Source organism: Trachemys scripta, chromosome 21 (assembly GCF_013100865.1).
Source record: "Trachemys scripta elegans isolate TJP31775 chromosome 21, CAS_Tse_1.0, whole genome shotgun sequence".
In the NCBI taxonomy this organism is placed as follows: Eukaryota; Metazoa; Chordata; order Testudines; family Emydidae; genus Trachemys; species Trachemys scripta.
The window spans coordinates 17,021,181-17,042,160 of record NC_048318.1 but is presented as its reverse complement, the minus strand read 5'-3'; the positions used below and the strand labels follow the sequence as shown (position 1 = coordinate 17,042,160).

General features: G+C 46.7%; 1 protein-coding gene across 6 annotated transcripts in view; it reads left to right on the top strand.

Moving 5' to 3' along the window:
* The window catches only part of SIK3 (SIK family kinase 3), a gene marked incomplete at its 5' end in the record, with an annotated part of 146,374 nt that overhangs the window by 103,265 nt on the left and 22,129 nt on the right, over positions 1-20,980 (top strand). For all 6 annotated transcript variants that reach the window (XM_034754709.1, XM_034754707.1, XM_034754705.1 and 3 more), the window contains 10 exon segments: positions 3,874-3,998; positions 4,995-5,118; positions 14,576-14,694; positions 15,449-15,559; positions 15,743-15,886; positions 16,793-16,870; positions 16,975-17,084; positions 17,957-18,110; positions 18,671-18,826; positions 20,109-20,179. In XM_034754709.1, the coding sequence (XP_034610600.1) occupies positions 3,874-3,998; positions 4,995-5,118; positions 14,576-14,694; positions 15,449-15,559; positions 15,743-15,886; positions 16,793-16,870; positions 16,975-17,084; positions 17,957-18,110; positions 18,671-18,826; positions 20,109-20,179 (1,192 nt within the window).

Below are 20,980 nucleotides of genomic sequence, written 5' to 3'. Positions count from 1 at the left end.
GGGGTCAGAGCTGAGTTCCCAAGGCCATTTGGACAATCCCAGCCAGGATGGTTTCCCAAAAAAATCTCAGCTTGGACTTGGTTGTAGTTCTGGTTACTTGCCATTGAGGTTTGCTGCAGCTTGTGGTTAAGATTATAGACTTGCTCGTGTTAACAATTGGGTGGGAGGAGCTTGTTTAAGTTCTGCCTTTAACACTTTGAGACAGGAGCTGTGGTTTTGTTGCCTGTCTTGTTCTTTCATTTCCTCTGTGTATCATCCTTTCTCCTCTCTGCCCTCCTCCCCCTGATTCTCAAGCTGCAAAGAGCTCACTATTAATAATGATAATGGTTCCCAAGAATGCTCTAAAGCTCTTTGGAACACATTGCCTTCCTGCAGAATGTTAGGGATAAAAAACCAAACCATGTCAACTAGCTACCGAAGTTGCAGCACATGCCAGTTCATTTGAGGAAAAACTTACGTTTAAGCTTGATTGCACATGGTTTGTTGTTAAAGGTGCAGCCTACTTTTGTAGGCTTTAGTGCTTGCCTGGCAGTTGGAATTCAGTGACTTGCCAAGCGTCCCACTGTAAGCATGAGAGCACATTTCAAAGGTTTGCAGAGGTGGACTAGAGAAACTCCAAGCTGTGTGCTGTTTCTGTGAATCAGCCCCCTTAGGCTGAATGTTGTTGTATTTGCCAAGCCAGAGTAATTTATTTGGTTCCCAACATTGTGCAAAACCCAAGGAGTTGCAAGTGGTGGGTTTGAAATTAATTTGAGTTTATTATATTAATCTGTTGGCTGATTTTTGAAGTAGTTTTTGGTCTTGAACTGTCCCGTTCACGTGGTGTGATGTACTACAGTAGCAACCACAATGTGCCGGGCCCCCTCCGTTAATAGAAATACAGCCCTGGTGTTTTTATTCTCTGTAAGATGACGAGCAGTTTACTGAAGGGTGGGATGAGGATAAAGTGAACGTATTTTTTCTTTTTAAGTTTGTTTAAACTATCGTCAGCTCTCCCCTACCATGACCAGCCCCCATCAGTTAGCTGGCTAATATTTTTGTAGATGTCATTGTAGGTATTTGAAAGAGAAGAGGGTGGTAGTCTCATGGAGCACATCCTGGAGAGAGCTTTCCAAATAAGGGTCAGCACGGAAAAAGGCAAAGATCGCTGGAGAAGCGGAAACATGTGGATTGGGATGGGGATGGGGAGGAAGGTTGGCACTGGGTTGGAGGGTATGGAATAACATGTTACCATCAAAGTTAAATAGGCGTCTTGTGCAGTGTTGAGATACTCTGGCGATAGGAGCTATGGGAATCCCTAAGATGGCTGCTTGCCATTGTTGGTTCTTCTCATAGTTCCCTCTTTGAAATATGGAGGTCTTGTCTGATACGCTCGGCAGTTGTGTGTGTCTATCCAGATGCCAGCGCTTTCAGTGTTATAAGCCAGACCTGCATAATTCTGCTTGCCCCCGGGGAGTAACTTTTTTGATGAACAAGTAAAATAAAACTTTTTTTTTTTTTCATTATCAATCACGATTTTTAAGCATGGGTAAGTAGATTATGTGCTGGGGTGGGGAAATGTTCGTGACAGTTTTGCAAAATGAAAGTAGGGGAAAAAAATCTTCACAGTGTAAAGGACTGAGCTCATCTCTTGGTATCTCTGCATCTTGAATACACCTTGCCACCTCCATAAATACCAAAGGCCAGTTTCTTTTCCATTTCTCCATATTTCTAGCGGACTGTTGGAGAGCAGATTTTAACCTAGCAAAGTGCTAGGTTGAGACTAATTCTGCTTGAAGTACAAAGCTTGGAGCCTGTGTTTCATTGGTGCTTTGGCCAAAGAAGTTAATGTTATCCCCCATGCATTGCAGTTACGGGGTCAAAGTTAATCTTACTAAATTCATCATAAGACATTTCTATTTTTACCAGCTGTACTCTCTCCTGCACCTTGATGCCCTGCTTTTTTTATTTACGTCGAATTTGTGAGACCGGTTATTTCCTCACTGGCTTCCCTGCTTTTACACCATCTCTCTCAGAAGCCCTATATGAAGATTTGCTTCTCATGCAAATACTATGAAAACAGTGTGTTACTGACGTGGGCCCTGGTCGGTGTGCATTAACGTCATTCGTGCTCATACTGGGGCATTATCAGCATAAACATCCAAAGGCAAAGCAATTTGCAAATAATCTTTGATAGAATTCCGCTTGTAAGGTGTTGCTGTTTATGTGGCATGTAAACAGCATCATGCTATTTTGTTTTCTTTTCCTTGACCGGAGAGAGAAAAAGGGAAGAAACGGTTAATGATACCATGTTCTGGGCAAAGCTCTTTCTGCTGATGCAATGCGGGAGGGGAACCCTTAATATCCATTGAGCTGAAACAGTGTTGTATGTGTGAGATGCAGACCTTTGTCTCCCAAATTCCACCCCTTTCTCCACACATGTGCAGACACACGCAAAAACCACCTTTGGGATTTGGACGGTACACTGGAGGCGGCAAAGCAATCCGTGTGGAATGCTGTCATCACCCGCAGAGCACAAATGCTGTTTGAATGATTGGCTGGCTGGCCACATCTTGCTGTTTGGTTACCAAGACTTTTCTCTTAACTTCAGTCTCAGGGTTTACTGTTCGCTGGATCAGTTTGCAGAGCTGTCCTCTATGGTCTTGTCTACACTGGCACTTTACAGCGCTGCATCTTTCTCACTCAGGGGTGTGAACCCCACCCCCCGAGTGCTGCAAGTTTCAGCGCTGTGAAGTGCCAGTGTAGACAGTGCACCAGCACTGGGAGCTACGCCCCTCATGGAGGTGGCTTTTTTTTTTATAGTGCCGGGAGAGCTCTCTCCCAGCGCTGTGCTGTGACTACACAAGCCATATGAAAGCACTGCTGCGGCCAGGGCCGGCTCCAGGCACCAGTGCAGAAAGCAGGTGCTTGGGGCGGCCAAGAGGAAGGGGCGACACGTCGGGCTGTTCGGTGGCGGGTCCCTCTCGGAGGAAAGCACCAGCCGCCGAATTCTCACTGAAGAAGAAAGCGGCGCAGTGGAGCTGCCGCTGGAGTGCCGCCGATCACAACTGCAATCACGGCGGCTTTTTTTTCCCGCCGCTTGGGGCGGCAAAAACCCTGGAGCCAGTCCTGGCTGCGGCCAGCACTTTAACGTTGCCAGTGAAGATGTGCCCTATAACTGGGGCTTTCAGGTTGCCAGAAAAGAATAAAGCACTTTCTGGCAAATGAAAAACCCAGTTTTCCCATTTTCTTTGCTTTATATCTTCAGCTTATCTTGGTTTCAACAGCTCTAGCTGTAACACCTGCTCTGATCATGAGAGTGAGATTTTTGAAACTGACAGCTGGAAGGATGGAGGCCAGAAACTGATGTAAAATCTTCATGTAGAGTCTTTTGAATGTAAATTGAAATCCTAATGCTAAGTCTAATTGCTAGAACATGTCTCTTCTGCAAGAGCAGATACGTGTCTGATAAATGGAAGAAAAACACCTCTTGTAAGAACTGTGTATATAATAAGCGAGGTGGCTGTATTTGCAGATTCTGACACAGTCCTAATGGTGCTAGGTTCCTGGCATTTTTAAGGAGGTTAAGTAGATGGGGTGTATATTTTATGTGGCAAATATATGCTATTGTCAGCATTCTGCCTCTATTGTTAGTTTGTGCCCTATACCCCCTATTAGAAGCTGCAAATTTGCTGGTTGGGTTCAGCACAGATCATCTGCAGCTCTTTTTCCCTGTCTTGGGTCCAAGTGGCAATCAGCCATTGTGGGATTGCACATGACTTCACTGGACTGTATCTCTCAGCAGTTTGCTTACACAAACACCATCTGATGCTTACAGTAGTTGGAATGGGTCATGTACTCCTCGTTTAATCGATTCTCTCATTGTTCTTTCAGATTTTGGGTTCAGTAACATCTTCACACCTGGCCAGCTGCTTAAAACCTGGTGTGGGAGTCCCCCCTACGCGGCCCCCGAGCTCTTTGAAGGGAAGGAATATGATGGGCCGAAGGTTGACATTTGGGTATGCAGTGAACATATCTGTATTTGCTTTGATCTCATATCCCTGCTCTTTACATGTGGCTTTGCTTCCAAAGCATTGAATTCACTTCTTGTAGGAAGGCCCCATTTGTGGGAATAATGTTGTTCAAAGAAATGTAACTTTTTATTCCAGCTATTAAATTGCATACTTCTTGTTATAAGGCACTGGACTTAATATTGTAGGAGTTGTCTAGAAATATATGTACATTTTGATTTGCTCTTAAGAGTTAGAATCCCTTAAGCAGAATAGCCAACGTCTCACTGGTACCTGGTTTGACCTGGTGTAGTTATTTGTAGCAAATAAAGATCATATCCCTCAGAACAGAGCATTTAAAGGGGCGCAATGAAGAATGCTAGCAGCTGCCTTCCCACCCCACAGCAATCAGTAGTTGGAAACCGTCGCCCTTACAGGCGTCAGCTGTTTGGTAACAGCTCTGCAGCCTTACAGGCCTGGTTCGAAACTGGGCAGGAGGTTTGTTGCCATGGGGTGGCTGTGCAGTTCCTGCCATCCCTCCGTTTTCCTGGCCGGATCATCTGTGCGCTTTAAGAAGGGGCCCAGAGGGTGGACGAGCAGCACGGCATCAGTTAAGCTCTGCGTGTTCTAGGTGGTTGTACAGTTGCCACAGAGCCACAACTGAATTTAACAAACTGTGTAACTCTATTGAACCAAGTGGATTTACACTGGGGATGATAGTTACCCAGAGTCTCCCGTTGTGGTGATGAAGGGCTGGGATTTTAGGGTTGTTGCAGCCTTTGTTTTTGAGGCCTAAGAGCAGGCCTGTCTCAGGCTTATCATTTGAACAGATGTCTTTGGGAGGTTGAGCTAGGATCAGTTTGGGGCTGCTAAACGATGACAGTATCCTAATTGTGTTTGCATTCTTCCAAAAGCTACACTTGCTGCTGTTCCCCCCAGGCTGCCGAGCCTCTCATGTCCCCTTTGACGTTGCTAATGTGTGTCAAATCTTTGTTTTGAACACAGAGTCTTGGTGTGGTCCTGTATGTGCTGGTCTGTGGTGCTCTGCCCTTCGATGGGAGTACTCTGCAGAATCTGCGGGCAAGGGTGCTTAGTGGGAAATTTCGCATTCCATTTTTTATGTCCACAGGTAAGGCCAGATTTGTTTGCACTGAGGTTTCTAAAACTGTTCGTTCGCAGGCACTGTCCGAGCGGCTTCCTGCTCTGAGTGTCTTTGGAACAGTTGAGCGTCAATACCAGCTGGCTGAATTCATTTATTTTGTTTCTATCTTCAGATAAAGGACATTTCTACCCATCAAGTAGCTGTATGGGTTGAGCACTAATATCTAACATGTAAGCTGTATTGATTTCTGAATTCCTGAGAACTTCTAAATCAATTTTCTTTTGGAGAATTTCAGCTCCCATATATCTAACCTTGCATATCATAGACTGCTGTCAATACATGACTAAAATATTAGTGAGGGCAGGTTTTTAGTAACTCTTGTAAGGTGGAAAGTCTGAAAACACACCAGGCCCTAGGAATCTGGAACCTTTTACCATTTCTCCTTAAGGCAAGAGAATTTTGCGGGTCCTCTGGTAAGTACTATTAATAATCCTGAATTTGTCTTCATTGTCTGTGAGAACCGCCTTGGGTACATGTCCACTTACTGGACATCAATACGTGGGCTGCTGGACTGGAGCGTGTTCTAGGCTCAACAGAAAAGCTAATCTTTCAGGAGAATTTCTGATTCCATTTAAAATAAAACCAAGTTCTCTCTGAAAATGGCTGTGCGTTGGATCTCCTTGTCTGCAGCTCTGTGAGTAGACACACACCTGCTTTCCCGATGGCTAGTTACTGATCAGCTTGATTTTTTTCTATTCTCGTTCCTTTAGGGTAGGTTAGTAGTTAAACGTAGTATAGGGCTAGCCCAGAGCCACATTGCCATAAAGCTGAGCTGCATTGCATTCCTCGAAGAGCCTCACCTGTGAATGTGTAAAAGGGCTCCAGTCTCTCTGTGCTCAAACATTTAACCTTTAAAAGTCAGTTAGATCTACTTAAATATGTTGCTGACTTTATGTACATGCCAATATAGCTATTGGGAACCGGGAGATATCTGTAAATTGATCTCCACTTCCTTTGCCAAGCGGTGGGAGGCTGCAGGGATTTTTGAAAAATCCATTTCTTCACTAGGTAGATGGACTGAAGCGCTGAGCAGGAGTTTGCAGATAGTGTTTTCTTTCCTTCTCCTCCTTCCCCCCCACCTTTCTCTCCACACATACACATTAGCTGTGTGAAACTACAGTATCCTGCTTGCAGCTAGGGACAGTGCTCTGTGCAGCCTTCTTCAAGGACTGCTGCTAGGGCAGCACATTCTTGTGCATAACTCCCATCTGTCTCAGGACTGGCCGCATCTGGTTCTCTTTCTCACTGCATTTCAGTGACCACTAGTGACCTGGTTCTCAAGAGCTGAAATATCCCTGGCATCGTGAAAGCTGGAGGAGTGTTGTGCGTCTGCTGGAATATGTCCAGAGCGGCTTGTTGTCTTAGCAAGTCTGCAAGATAGTGTCTAAGTGAGCCTTTCGCATACATCAGTCCTGTAAATGACACTTGTACAGTACACAGATGACTTAGACATGAGCTTTCATTATTAATAAGCAGTGCTTCCTTAATAAAGCTGTGGCGTTTAGTGTGTTAATTTAGGGTTGAATGTTCCTTCTCAAAGACGCCCTCAGGAGACTGGTTTGCAGATTACCACAGTTCCGTCTGCCGTAAATTCTTAATGTTAGTTGCTCTGAGTGCATTTTAAGTATTTTGTTTTTAATGCATGTCATCTTGAGGTCACTCCTGATCTTCCCACGGTACTAGACAGGACATAAAAATACTGAAGTGCTATGCTGTTTCCATCAGTGTTTTCACCTTGGCAGGGCATGCTAGTTCACATTCATGACTAATTATCTCAAATACACTGGTTGCTTTTCAAGTACCAGAGAAGTCATTTGGATACACATTGGGAAGAGACAAAGGGAAAGACATGCATACTTCCTGCACACCCTGAATCCTTCTCTTCTCTGTATGCACAAAATACTTTGAAAGCCAAGTGGGTGAGTTACTTCACCAGGCTCTCATCTTGGGGAATCTGGGGTCAAAAGATGAGTTGAGAGGCTTTGTCCTACTCCTGTGTACATATTTGCTTATCTCACATCTTCCCTGTATAGTTTGACACCATTGGCAGTTGCTGCTTACGCGGAAGCCTGGACTGCACAGTCAGAGTTGTGGAGGAGATTAGGGCAGATATGTTTGTGCTAAATTGTAGGCAGCTTGTACTCAGCTCTAATTTAATCTCTCTGTCTTTCACAAGTTGACCCCAGTTTTTAATTTGACACTTAACTGCGTGTGCACATGCGCATGCTTCCTTTCTTGTACCTTGTATTTTAGATTGGCTGATACTGAATTTTATTTCCACCAGAGTCCCCAACTAATCGATAGCAGAAGTTTGGAACTAATGATCAGATCCATGTTGCAGCTAGGAAACTCTCCCAAACTTTTGTATCACTAGCAAAGTGATCTTCACTCACAAACCTTCCTATAACAAAGAAGGAGTAATCCCTTCTTGGCATGGTAGCTGTGCCACTGGGAGCCATGTTTTGCCCTCCTACATTGAGGATTTGTCTACACGGGGAAGCTATTTTTGAATAAACGAAGGTGTGAATTTAAAGCTCGGTAGCTTTTCTACACCTGCTCCCATGTGGCCACCCTTACTCTGCACTGACTGCCTTTGAGCAGGTTAGGTTAGTCCATTTAGGAACTGGATTAAGCTGACCCACACAAAGGCACTCTTAGTGTGGTATAAGAGTGTCTACACGGGGAGTTGGTGTGGAATAAGCTCCCTGTGTGGACACTTATTCACACCCTGGTTTATTGCACAGCAGCCTCCCTGTCTAGACGAGCTCTTGAGTGATAACTTCATGGGGCTGCTCATCACAACTACGGGGCCAGAATCTGGCCCCTAATGTGGAGAGAAACTTCAAAATAACACAAAATGAACCCCCCATAGACACATACCTCCAGAGAAGCAGATAAAGCGAGTCACCTTACCTTGGACATTAATCCTGCAGTTCTGAGCTGTGTTATGGGCATTGAGAGACGAACATCCATTCAGCCCTATCTGTGAACGAGAGAGAGCTGACAGATTGGTTGGAAATGAAGCAGGCTTACCCTTTCAGAAGGCTGCAGCCTTAATCACAGTTAGTTAAATCTTGGGCAGTTCTTGGGCCACCTGGGTTTAGTGTAAGGGGCAGGGAAAGGGAATGCTAGACTCACACAGCTAGCCAGAACGGGGGAGGAAATTCTTAAAAAACCCACTAATTGTTCTCCGTTTAGTTCCACTAGACTGCGCTAGACACGGCAGAGGTCAGGACAGTCGCCTTAGGGGCATAAGAGCAGCATAGAAAACTGTTTGACTTAAGGAGGGGATGTAAAGTGAAGTGTTCAGCATCTCCTGTAACTTACATGTGCCTTAGGTAATGCTCGGGTGCTGGTGAGGCTCTCAGTGTCCTTGTGCGACCAGGCTGAAATGCTGCTGTAGGGAGTACAACTGAGGAGGAGAAGCATGTTGCTTTTTCTAGTCTGTTGCTTCATGATTCTTTGCCATTGTAGCACCGGTGGATAGATAACTTCGCTGTGGTCCTGGCTCTTCAGAAGATGATGATGATGCAATTCCCTAGCCTCTCTCATTCGGGAACATGGGGGAAGGTTTTATACAGGTCACTAGCTTTACATAACCGCTTCAGTTTCCAGGAAAGCAGCGTCCATTTTTACATATGTGCTGTGGGAAGGCATGTTATCAAAGCCCCTTCACATCAAGGCAAATGTTTCCCTTCGCTTTAGACTTTCGGGAGTTTAGTAAAACCAACGTTGGTTCTAAGCTGCTCTCAGGCTAAGGGCCCTTTCATAGCCACTTGTGCTAGGCAGGTCCCATCAACAGATCTGCCTGAAAAGGGGGCCTAGGGCAGGTGGTTTCAGGTTGCTTTGCTCTCCAGGAGGAAAAGTGGAATTTAATTTCTGCTTTTTGGTCGGGCTGATTTTAGCAACGCAATCCCTAAATGATGTAGTCTGTCACTTCTGGAGACCGGGGTCCAAACCCTGACTTAGATTCCAATTGAGGGAGGTTTGCTGAGCTCAGCAGAGTTCCCCATTTTTCTAAAACATCTCATTGCTCGGCATAATGCACAGTGACTGCGTATCGGAGGTTTCAGCCTGGAATAGCGGCGGGTGCTGCAAACCCAGACTCAGGAGCACTGTCGGAATTTAGGAGAGAAGCTCAGGAACCGCAGAGCAGCTGCAGGTCAGGGCTGGGAGAGGTGGAAGGTGCACCGGAGGAGGGACAGCCTGGGCTGGACTGCAGGTCTGTGTGTGGGTAGGAATCAGCCCAGCGGGGGCTGCTTTAGTGCAGGATCAAAATGGATTGGCAGAGTTGTGGAGGGGGAAGCTTTCCCAGTTCCTGCCGGCACTGTGCCTACCTCAGACCAGCCGTCTTGATATACTTGTGTGCGCACACAAATCCTCTGATTGCGAATGCACAGCATGGTACTGTACTCAAAGAGCAGATCACCCACCTTGTAGTTGCAACATTAAAGGGCACATGTTTAACTAAAGGAAAATTAATTTTCAGTGAATAATTGCGCTGCCAGAGAGAATAGAGATCTCCAGTGGACAGTATGGCTGAATCATTATTGATTAGACTTCATTGTGACTGAACTACAAGCAACACAACATAAACATTTTATCACTGGGGCTGCAAGTAGCTTCATTTGTAATGTGTTTGGCGAATGCAGCATGCACGGCTACTGCTAAAGCTGCGTGCTAAAACTGCTAAGGCCTGGCTTGACAAAGCCCTGGCTGGGATGATTTAGTTGGGAATTGGTCCTGCTTTGAGCAGGGGGTTGGACTAGATGACCTCCTGAGGTCTCTTCCAACCCTGATATTCTATGATTCTGTGTGTGGAGACACCACTGAGCCCTGAGTTCAGTTAATCAAGAACAGAGCTGTGTGTTAGAGACTGAAACAGAAGCCAGTCAAAAGGCCCATCTTCGATGTGCTGGGCCTAGTTCAATTCCTTTCAGGGCTTCAGGCTAGATGATGAGGGGGATTAATTGGCATAGCATTTAATATCTGTCTCCTAGTATATTGTGATCTCCCAAGCCAGTTTTGCAAAGTGGTGTGGCTTGCAACTTTCCAGTGTCAAGATAGCAGCTGTCAGATCCAAAGTAATTGTGGCAGAGTACAGGAGCACAGCAACCCCTTTGGGAAGTCAGAGTCCCTGGGTTAATCCAACAGCCACAGATGATTATGGTACCTTCCTTTGTTTAGGTTGGTTTCCTAAAGAAGTTTTCTGCTAGGCTCTTAAGCCATAATACACTGGAGTTGTGCTCTGAAGAGCCTGTGGCTGGAGGCAGGGAAGCCGTTGATCTTAGCTCTATGTGAATGGCTTTCTCATTAATTCTCTTAAACAAAAGACCCTTCTCCCTGTTCTGGTGCAATATCTCTGCAGGATGGAGAGTCACAAGAAGCCTGTCTGGTCTCTGTGTCCCATACAGTTTAGCTTGCCTACTAAATCTGAGGCTTCCCAGCCTGAAGCTTTGAGTTTCCAGAGCTTAACTGCCACCAAACCAAAGATAAGCCAGTGAATTCTAAATGTCACTGTCGTTTATATCCCCCACCCCACCCCACACAAGCTCTTGATTCATTGATATGTACTAATCAATGACTTCTTCAGTTATTCCTTGTGGCCCACTTACATGGTATGTCACAAAAACAAGGGAAGGCAGAGAAATTAGTCTAATCCAGGAATGATGCATGGGATATCACTGCCAAGGCAAGATGCCATGGAGAGCTAGTCAGTCAAGAGACCTCTGTAGGGAGGGTTCACCAAAGATGTGGATTTGGGAAAGAAACCTGGCTCTTGCATAGGGAGTGACATAAAAGAAAGTGCAAAGCCACTTTTATGTCAGCTGTAGGAGCATCTGATGGTCTGAGATCTTTGCAGTGCACAGCTGGGCGAGGAAGGGACAGAGTGGCACCCTTAACTACATGTCCTTGCTCTGGTTGATTTAAGTTAGAGCCTTAATGTTGTTTCAGTGTTTTTGTTTCATGAAAAATAAACCCCTTTGCCAGAAGCAGATGTTCTAGAGATTTAATAGAGGCTTTATTTCCTCTTCCTTCTGGGCTTTCTCCAGACTGAGGCTGTCTTTGAAGTCTTAGCTCATGAGTGACACATTGCAGAAAGGGGGAGGGCGGGAATGCCTGGAGGGGTGGGGTGAGCCATTTGAAAAGGCATGTTGAGCAGCTCCAGGAGTAGGAGAACAGAAGTGGCTGAAGAGCTGTGTGTAGCTAGGATTGCTTTACAGGTGCTTAAACTGCCCTGGTTTCTCTCTCTCCAGCAGATCCCTTCTGAGCCTCCTGGTTAACAAGTACCTTGTGCTTTTGCTAAGCACTGTGCAACTTCATGTGACCATGAAGAATTCATGGCATTCTCTGCCCTCAGCCTGCAACACTTGAAGCGACAGTTCAGCCACACCAGCTGTCTCCTATTAGGTTTGACAATGAAGGGTTTAAAGAGAGTTAATTTCACCCTCTGCCTCTTCTCGGTGCCTTGCTTTAGGAGTCCTAGGAGTTCTCCTGGGAACAGTCCCATGATGGCTGTATTTGCAAGGTCTTGTAATGCGGATGGCAGTGGTGACTGCGCTGCCCTTGGCTGCTTTTTCAGTTTCATTTGTTTCGTGTCTGTGGAATGCCCGTTTGTGTCTCTATTAAACTCCAACAAAGCCCCATTCGGATACAAATTCTCTTTAAACCCACCAAAGCTGTAAAAAGTGTATCATGGGAAGATACTTGGGTCTAGACTTGCAAGACTAGATTAGACAAGCCGTCCATCCCTTCTAGAATCCTGTATCGAACAGTGACTAGCACTAGCTGATTTTAAAGATGGTGCAAGAAACTCCCAAGGGGGCAGTGATGGAATAACTTGCTCACAGAGACAGCTTTTTCCTAACCTTCATTACACAGTGGCTCAGGCCCTAAGGAATGAGGGTTTATTTCCCTTTAAAAATATGTTCTCTCTTATCCCACGTGTTCCCATTGTCCTTATAAATGCCTAATCCTTTATTGTAAATCATCCCAAGATCCTCAGCTTTGATACCTCGAGGTAGAGAATGCCACAGGTTAATTATGGATTCTGTAAAACATTATTTTATCAGTTTTAAATGGCTTGTTTTTCATCTTCATTAAATGTCCTCTTGCACTTGTATGTTGTCCAAATGCAGAAGTAAGGCTCCTCCTGTCCTTTTCTGTCCCCCTCCGTTGTGCTCAGAAGCTGTAGAAGCTCTGTGTGCCTTAGGGATTCTTAGAACAATGGTAATATAGCAGTAATTCCTAGCATTTCAATAGCAGTCTTCCTCACAAAGTGCTTTACAAAGGAGGGGATGTCCTCTCCATTTTACACACGAGGAGACCGGCCCAGACAGCTGTGGTGACTTGCCCGGGCAGAGTCAGTAGCAGGCTTGGGAACAGACCCCTAGGCAAACTGGTTTGGGTACCATGTGACAACTGGCATGCATCAGCCACATGAAAACCCACCTTATCTCCTGATGTGCTGATCACTCCTTGCCCTGTATGTGCCCTGTGATGTGCAGTCACTTGGCTTAGCTGTTAACTGCTATGCTTCCATCCTGAGTCCTTGAGACTTCAGTGAAAGAAATTGAATACTTCCACTGAGGCAGAAATAGTGTACTAAAATGTGTAGAGCATCTAAAGCACTCCTAGATCTGTCCAACCTCTGGGACAGCCACAATGCTCCTCACTTAGAGATGAGACACAGTAACACCACGCCCTTCCACCCCCGGATTCATTCATAACTGCATACTTCTGCTGTCGAAGGGCTGGTGCCTTGCAGTCTCCATTGAAAATGATCCCTGTGTATCTTCTTTCACTGAAATATGTTGAGGTTTTTCTTGCTCTGAAGGCTCAGTTGGCAAATGTGCGAGCTAGATAAGTGGTGTGAGCGGTAGCTGCTGCAGTTGGCAGTGGCTGCACAAGGGGAATTCAGTGTGGTGCTTGGGCATTTTTAATGGCTGAGATAAGAAAGAGTCAGTATTTAAAAACTAAGCAGCTTATGGCTAGGCCTGATGTGAAAGGAACAACTTGTGTTTTATTCCTTTACATCTAAATTGCCACTTAATTTATTGAACCAGTTTGATAGTTGTTGTTTTTTTAAAACATCTGCACTGTGAATTTGCATCTTAATTTTATACTGTGTTCATTCTTTTTTTTTTTTTTAAGAGATCCTTGTGTTGTAAATAGGAAAAATAATGTTCATGAAAATGTATAATTTGTTGTTAACTACAGACAAGCCTCCATCTTTACTGGGGGAGACTCCAGCTCATACTTTATAGCATGCTTTAATGGAAAATTTAATTTGAAAATAAGACACTTTCTCTGGCTTCAGGTTGAACTTGTCATCAGTTTACGTGGTGTGAGCTTAGGTCAGGTGTGGTGGTGCTTGTTATTGTAAGGAAGTTGGGGAAATGTGTGTTCCTGCATTAAGCCTGCATTTGGTAATCCTGCCTTGGCAGCCTGTTAGATGGTGATTGTGGTTTGCCCTTCAACCCTGAAATATGGGCCCTATTGCATTGCCAGAGTAAACAAGTAGGTGGAGAGTAGACGTGTGCCACCTACAGGCTGTAACAAACATCACAGGGTAGATTCTGATGGTTGCTTGTTGGATGAAAGAGTGAGTTCGTCTTTCATTCAAAAACTGGACTTTGGTATTGGGTGGTTTATGGGGGGGACGTATACTGAATTAAAGGTATATATGCAGTGGTGGTGTAGCCGGGTGGTCTCAGGATATTTGAGAGACAAGGTGGTGAGATAATTGGACCAACTGTTTGTTAGTGAGAGACACAAGCTTTTGCGCTTACACAGAGCTCTTCAGGTCTAAAGATCTACAGACAGATTTGGCCCCAAATATCAATGCTTTCAAAGCAAGCTTCTGCAAAACCGAAATCCAATGAAAATGTTACCACAGACTTCGAAAGTTGATTTTTGCTGTACTAACCCAGGGTCTGCACCAACATTGTCTTGCACATCACCATAATGAAAAGAAAACCAATGCTCTTGAGTGGCAGAAGCCATTGATGACCCTTGGGCGTTGGGGTCTTTCTGCCCTTGTGCCTTGCAAAACCTCTTGCAGTCACTAACTTCTGGTCAGCTGAGGACTGAGGGCTATTGTTGCACAGTGCCGCATGGGGTCCCTTTAACTATGCTGAGCTGGAGATCTTGTTTTAATTTTGCTTTGGGCGGAGCGTGTGCCTAGTCCTTGTAGATGCTAAACTCAGACAACAAATGTCTGGAATTTAATCCCACACTTGTGTCCATGACTGAATCAGGCCTGACACAAGGCATGTTTGTCAATGACCCTGTAGACGGAGTAGTGTGTTCGTCTGTTACTTTGAAAATCTACCCTTGTTCTCGACACAGTGTAAAGCTGTGTCCCTGGGGAGGTGTTGCCCTTTGCTACTGAATTACTCATTTTCTTGTTGCTCTCTTGCAGAATGTGAGCACTTGATCCGCCACATGCTGGTGCTGGACCCAAGTAAGCGACTGTCAATGGAACAGATCTGCAAACACAAGTGGATGAAGCTTGGGGAAGCTGATGCAGAGTTTGACAGGGTGAGCAAGCAGAAAGGGTGTGGGGAGTCCAGTAGGCGGGCTTTAGGGAGGAGGGCTGAGTACTGGCCCTGTGTGCACATTGGAGACCATTAGAGCGGCTCAAAACCAAATATCAGAGGGGTAGCCATGTTAGTCTGAATCTGTAAAAAGCAACAGAGGGTCCTGTGGCACCTTTAAGACTAACAGAAGTATTGGGAGCATAAGCTTTCGTGGGTAAGAACTGAAGTGAGGTTCTTACCCACGAAAGCTTATGCTCCCAATACTTCTGTTAGTCTTAAAGGTGCCACAGGACCCTCAAAACCAAATGAATGTCCTGTGTTAAGAGTTCACAATTCCCAAGTGCAAGTATGCTGGTATTTCTTTCTCCCCACATGGGCCATGCAGCTTACTCGCTGTCGTCCTTGTCTTAGTGCCCTCTCCTCTCTTGGGCTCTAGATCGTTCATCATCTTACATCTTTCTCTTAGTCTCGGTATCTCCAGGCCACTGGGATCCTGGTTCCAGTCACATTGGCTATGGGACATAGCTGGCCCCCAAGATCACATGCTAGTGTGAAGTGAGGTGCTGTTTCTGCTCCTGCTTTGCCCAGGCAGGCCACTGTACCCTCAGTGTTTAGATACTGTGCCGAGCTGCAGCATGGGTCGCGGGCGCTCCAGCTGTAGGCTTGTGGCACTGGTGGTTTATGGCGTGCTCCACTAGTGAACATTGGCCGCCCTTGGGGTGCTGAGCACTGACTGTCTTTCTGTGCCCTGGCAGTTAATAGCAGAATGTCAGCACCTGAAGATTGAAAGGCAGATGGAACCACTGAATGAAGACGTGCTCTTAGCAATGGTGGAGATGGGGCTGGACAAAGAGCGCACGCTACAGGTAACGCCAACCAGCTTGCAAGTCCTCTGTTACTGGGCTGTCGCCCGCAGCTGGTAAATGTCATGTTGGTGGCTGGTCACACCTGCCAATTAACACTTTCTTCTGCAGAGTGGGTCTGCGGGGGGAGGGGATTTATTTTCATTACTAGAAAAAAAAAATCTCTTCTTATCCTTCCCTTGCTAGTCACTAAGGACAGATGCCTATGATCACTACAGTGCAATCTATAGCCTGCTGTGCGACCGATTAAAGAGACACAAGAATCTGCGCATTACAGCACCTCCCAGTGTGCCACGGACCATGGCCTTCCCCACACCAGCTAACATCCAGGTGGGTTCCACATAGATGGGGTCGTTTCATCGCTGCAGGGTTAGTCATTACTTCCCCCAGCTTTGCAAAGCTCAACTTGGTCAGAGCTTGTTTGTTTAGCTGGGTAAGTAAAATAACTTGAGTTCCTTCGTGAACGTCCTCACCCTGGTAAGGAGAGATGAGAAGAGTCTTTGCCTGTGTGGGAGGTTTTCATGTGTGTCAATGTTACTGTACTCTTGGTTTGCAACTTTCTGGCCAGGAGACGGCAACTTTATTCAGTCTAGTGTCTTTCATGCAAACCCGCTGCACCTAGTTACCTTGTAATGCCGTGGCAGACGTCCGTATGGCTGAAGGGCGGAGGGGGGGATGTTCTGGGTTAAGAAGCGGAGAGTCAGTGACCTGGGATTGGTGTGAGGAAGCTGTTGCCATTGGCAGCAGGAGCGGCTGAGGAGCAGACACTTGCTTTAACAGAGGTCAGGCTGTGAGAAGGGGCGCACGAGGTGCAGGGAGTAGAGAGAGGAGCTCCTGGGGGTGGGCTGAAAAGAACAGTTAAGAACTGGCTCCTGGATCTCCCCCCTTCAGCCCCAAGTGGCTGTACCAGCGTGCTGCTGGAGCCTAACCCTGTTCTGCTTTTCATGAAAATGCTCCAATTTCTGCTGTGCAGCATCTGGGAATGCAGCTGAGGTTCAATGGCAGGAGTCTGAGAAGGGAGCATGGGTGGGAGAGGTGGAGGAGGGTGGAGTGGGGATCCCGTCTGCAAGTGGCTAATGTGTTTGGAAGAAGGCGATTCCCCCTCCCCCCCCGAAGAGCACTGGGCTGTTAGTAGCTGACCTGTAGGAAGAGTCACAACCTGAAGGACTTTGCTGCAGGTTTTAAAATGGAAAAGAAACCCCCCAGTTCATGGTTTTGATTCCTTCTGCTTTGCAGGCGGAACAGGCAGGCAACCCCGTGAGTATCAATGTGCCACAAGTCCAGCTCATCAACCCTGAGAACCAGATCATAGAGGCAAGTTGCTTTCCATTGCTGACTCCTGTGAGCACCCTTTCTTAGTGACACGCTGGGCTTCTGGCACCTGCTTTCAAAACCTCTTGTGTTTTTCCCCACCCTAGACTGATGGAACAATGAACTTGGACAGTGACGAAGGAGAAGAGCCATCCCCTGAAGCCCTGGTCCGCTATCTCTCAATGAGAAGGCACACTGTTGGAGTCGCAGACCCACGGTTAGTATCGGGCTCTTTCTCCTGAGTGGGAGCAAAGGAACCCACTCCTGCCTTTTTAAGGGTCCCTCTCCACCCCCGTGGCATTCTCTATGAATTCATGGATGATGTTTCTCTGGATTTTAATGGCCTCTTGGAGGCACCTGGGTATGGTACAGTGCTTTGATTTGGAGGTTGTAAGACGCTCTTACACCTTTGGGTTGCTCCTGTTGAAAGGTCAGAGGTTTTATATAATCTACTAAAATGATGGATTCATATCTTAATGGGAAAAACACACGTCAAAAACCCCACCCTTCAATATCTAGGAGCGAAATCCCTTTGCTTTCTTGCTCCCGGCATATCTAGCTCTGTGGTGAATGGAATGGCAGGGTGGGATTCTTGCTTGAAAGCATAATTTTGGCTGGGTGGGGAAGGGAGTCGGGTGCCACTTGAATAGCAGAAATCCATGTCTTTTCACTTGAAAAATCCATTTTCCCAGTGACCTGTTTGGCAGGCCTCTCGGGCAGGGACACAATTTCCTCCTTACCCCAATGAATCAGTTGCTATTTCTGGCTAGCTTTTAACTGGGGGCCGTGTTGGCCAGAGAGGCAAAGGAGGTCGGAAAGCTATGAGCCACTTTATTTTTAATGTCTTAGTGTCTAGAGACTGTCATGATGCCAAGTGCAATTGTATTTTACATCAATGGTTAGCGCTGGAAAATCCCAATTCTGAGAACCTAAGGGAAGAACTTGCTACATTTAAGGTGCAGGCCCCACTCCTGAGCTGGAGAAATCCACCGGGAAAGCCAGTGAGAAGTAGAGCTGACAGTAGCAAGCATATAGGTTGGTTTGCTTGGGTTATTTCTAAGTCCCATGTTTCTGAATGTGATTGCACAGCACGGAAGTGATGGAAGATCTCCAGAAGCTCCTGCCAGGCTTCCCTCGTGTCACTCCCCAGGCACCGTTCCTGCAGGTGACTCCAAACATGAACTTCATGCACAATATGCTGCCTATGCAGAACCTGCAGCCAACTGGCCAGCTGGAGTACAAGGTACCAACTGCTATGTATGTTCCCCACAACTGCAGCCAGTGCCTCGCAGAGATACAGGCTGGTGCTCTTGGAGACGCCCCGAGTCTGTAGGTTTAATGATCGATTTGATCGCTGAGCCTGGACCTTAGTTCTATTGGCTGTCGCTTACTGCTGGGATTGTCCCTCGTGTCGTTCTGAGTGCAAACAAACACCCCACAATTTGAAATTCAGAAACTCGTTTGATGGGGACGGGAGATCAGTGGTTTTAGTAACAGATCACGCCGTGGTCCTTGGCTTCTAAGTGTGTGAAACCCAGAGGCCCAGCCTGCCTTGTGGCTGAAACTCAGGGCTGGAAGTTGGAAGATCTGGGTTCTACTCCCAGCTCTGCCACTGATCAAGTTCAGGAGGTCATTCCACCACTCTGAGCCTCAGTTTCCCCAGGAGTAAGGTGTGGAAGATCCTTCCCCTCACCCAAGGCCAGTGATGCTGTTTCCTTGGTATTTATACAGAGCTCTAAGATCCTCTATCGGGAGGCACTAGAGGAGGAGTATTCCGTGATAACTCCCCTGTGTTCTTCCTAGGAGCAGTCCTTGCTGCAGCCCCCCACTCTGCAGTTGTTGAATGGAATGGGCCCTCTGGGGCGGCGGGCTTCAGACGGTGGAGCCAACATCCAGCTGCACGCACAACAACTGCTGAAGCGTCCTCGAGGTCCTTCCCCACTCGTCACTATGACGCCAGTAAGTAGCAAAGGAAGAACAGAGTTGGTGGCGTGTTTACAAACCCGTCCTCTTGCTGGCAGTGAAAGCAGGGGGGGAGGAGTGGCGTGTGCGAAAGAACTGCGGGGGCGGACAGGGAATGAAATGCCAGATTCCCAGCGTTGGCAGGGACTCGCCACCTGCCATTTGCTTTTCCTTTCCTTCCTCAGGGACATTCATCCTACAATGATGTTCCCTTTTGGGAGGGTTTCCTCACTCTTTCCCTTGGCCCTCTCTACCTACCTGCTCTCCAGAGGCAAAGCTGAAGCGGCATTCAAAGGAACCTTTTAAAACAGACGGGTGGCTTCACTGCCAGTATCAGCAAGTTCCTGGCCGTGCTCTGACTGGTCTTGTCTCCTCGGTGCAGTGTATAGAAGGGCTGGTAGCCTCCGTCTCCCACGATGCCTGTGCTCCTGGCACTTAAACTGCTTTGGTCCTTCAGTTACCATGTGCATCACAAGCGCCTCTCCTTTCCCGGCAGCCCTTCCCTGTCTCACAAGATCCTTCGACATTGCTGCTTGCTTAGCGTCTGGCTTTTGGTCTCCTCCTTCGTGACACCGCTGCCAGAGAGCCCCGCGTTTGGAATTGGCATGCCTGGCTGTCTGGCTATAGCCCCTATCTGAGTAGTGCTGACCGTTGGGGGCACACGTGTTCCTCAAGCCAGCCCCCTGTTTGATTGTCTCCTTCCTATTGGAAGTGTCTGTGTCTGGGGCATAGCTGTATGTTTTCAAAGATGAATGTTATTTTCACTGTCCAGTTGAGTATCTTCCTCCTTCCATTAATGACCTGCACAAAATTGCTAGCACTAGAGGCCAGGCATCTTGCTGCTGTGAGAAATGTCACGTGCTGATGCTGAATGGGCCTTTTATTTCTCATTTAGTAGTAGTAATTGAAATATTTCTCCTCTTCAGAAGTGCTGAGAAGAGCATGATGTTTGTAACTCTCTCTTGCTAAGGTTGCTTTGCAACTCTCTTGCTTTATTTGCTGAGAGAAAGGAAAATCTGCCGGTGTTAATGTCGGCAGTGCTTCCCCCTGGAGGTATGTGTATTACTGAATTTCCTGCTAGCACCACAAGAAGCTGCCCCTATATAGGTTGCACTATGTAAGGGTGCGATGGTGAGGGTGTGTTTTGGAGGAGGTTTCTGAGTGCCCCCAAATGTCTGGTACTTAAATGTTCTTCCAGAAAGTCAGGTTTCTGCAGCCCAAGATAATGTTGAATAAGCCACCTTCTGGAGCCCATGGTTCCCCTTTCCTCTCTCCTCAGGCCGTGCCAGCAGTTACCCCTGTGGATGAGGAGAGCTCTGATGGGGAGCCGGATCAGGAAGCTGTGCAGAGGTAACATCCCATCTGTTGGCCTTTCCCCTTGTGCTGCTGGAGAGGCTCATCCTGTGGTGCCCTAAAGCTGATTTATAAAAAACCCAACTAATCAACCTCATCCCAAGCTGCAGGTGTTGATTATGGTGAAGGTTTCAACTTTTCCTTTATGGGTGCCTGTTTACACCAGGCAGTTAGCCTACCTGACGCTAACAGGCAAATGAATAACTCGGTAAAACAACCTGAAATTCTGCAGGCTATTTGAACAATAGGGTATCCAGAATCTCTCTGAGCACTAAACTCCTTTGCTGAGGGTGCGTCAGCATGCAAAGCAAACTAACCTGCCTAGTTAGTGCTAAGACACCGCACCCTCCCCCATCCCTGCTGAGTGACTGGGGAAGTGGTCTCCTTTTATCTGTGCAGCTTTTGGACCAAGACCTGCAGTAAACATCCAACTCTGATGCCTTGAAGTAAGTTTGATAAAAACTTGGGTATCTGTAGTCATTTAGACTTCTAGCCATAGCAGTAGGTCCTGAAACAGTCTGCTCCGACATGTGAGAGGTGGTCCAATATCGACTCTGAAACTTCACTTCTCTCCCCAGCCAAAGTATGTACTGAAAACACTAACACTGTCCTTGCTAATACTTCCAGTGTAGCTTTTGTTTAGCTAGTTTTTCTGCTAAGCAACTGGTGCAGATGATCCTCCTTATTAAGTTCCATGGATTCTCCCCAGTTTTGGTGGGCAGGAACTTGGCGAGAACAGGCTCTTTTTCAACTTTTATGGATATTGTCCTTCCAAGAAGGATGCAGATAGCTGCCGGG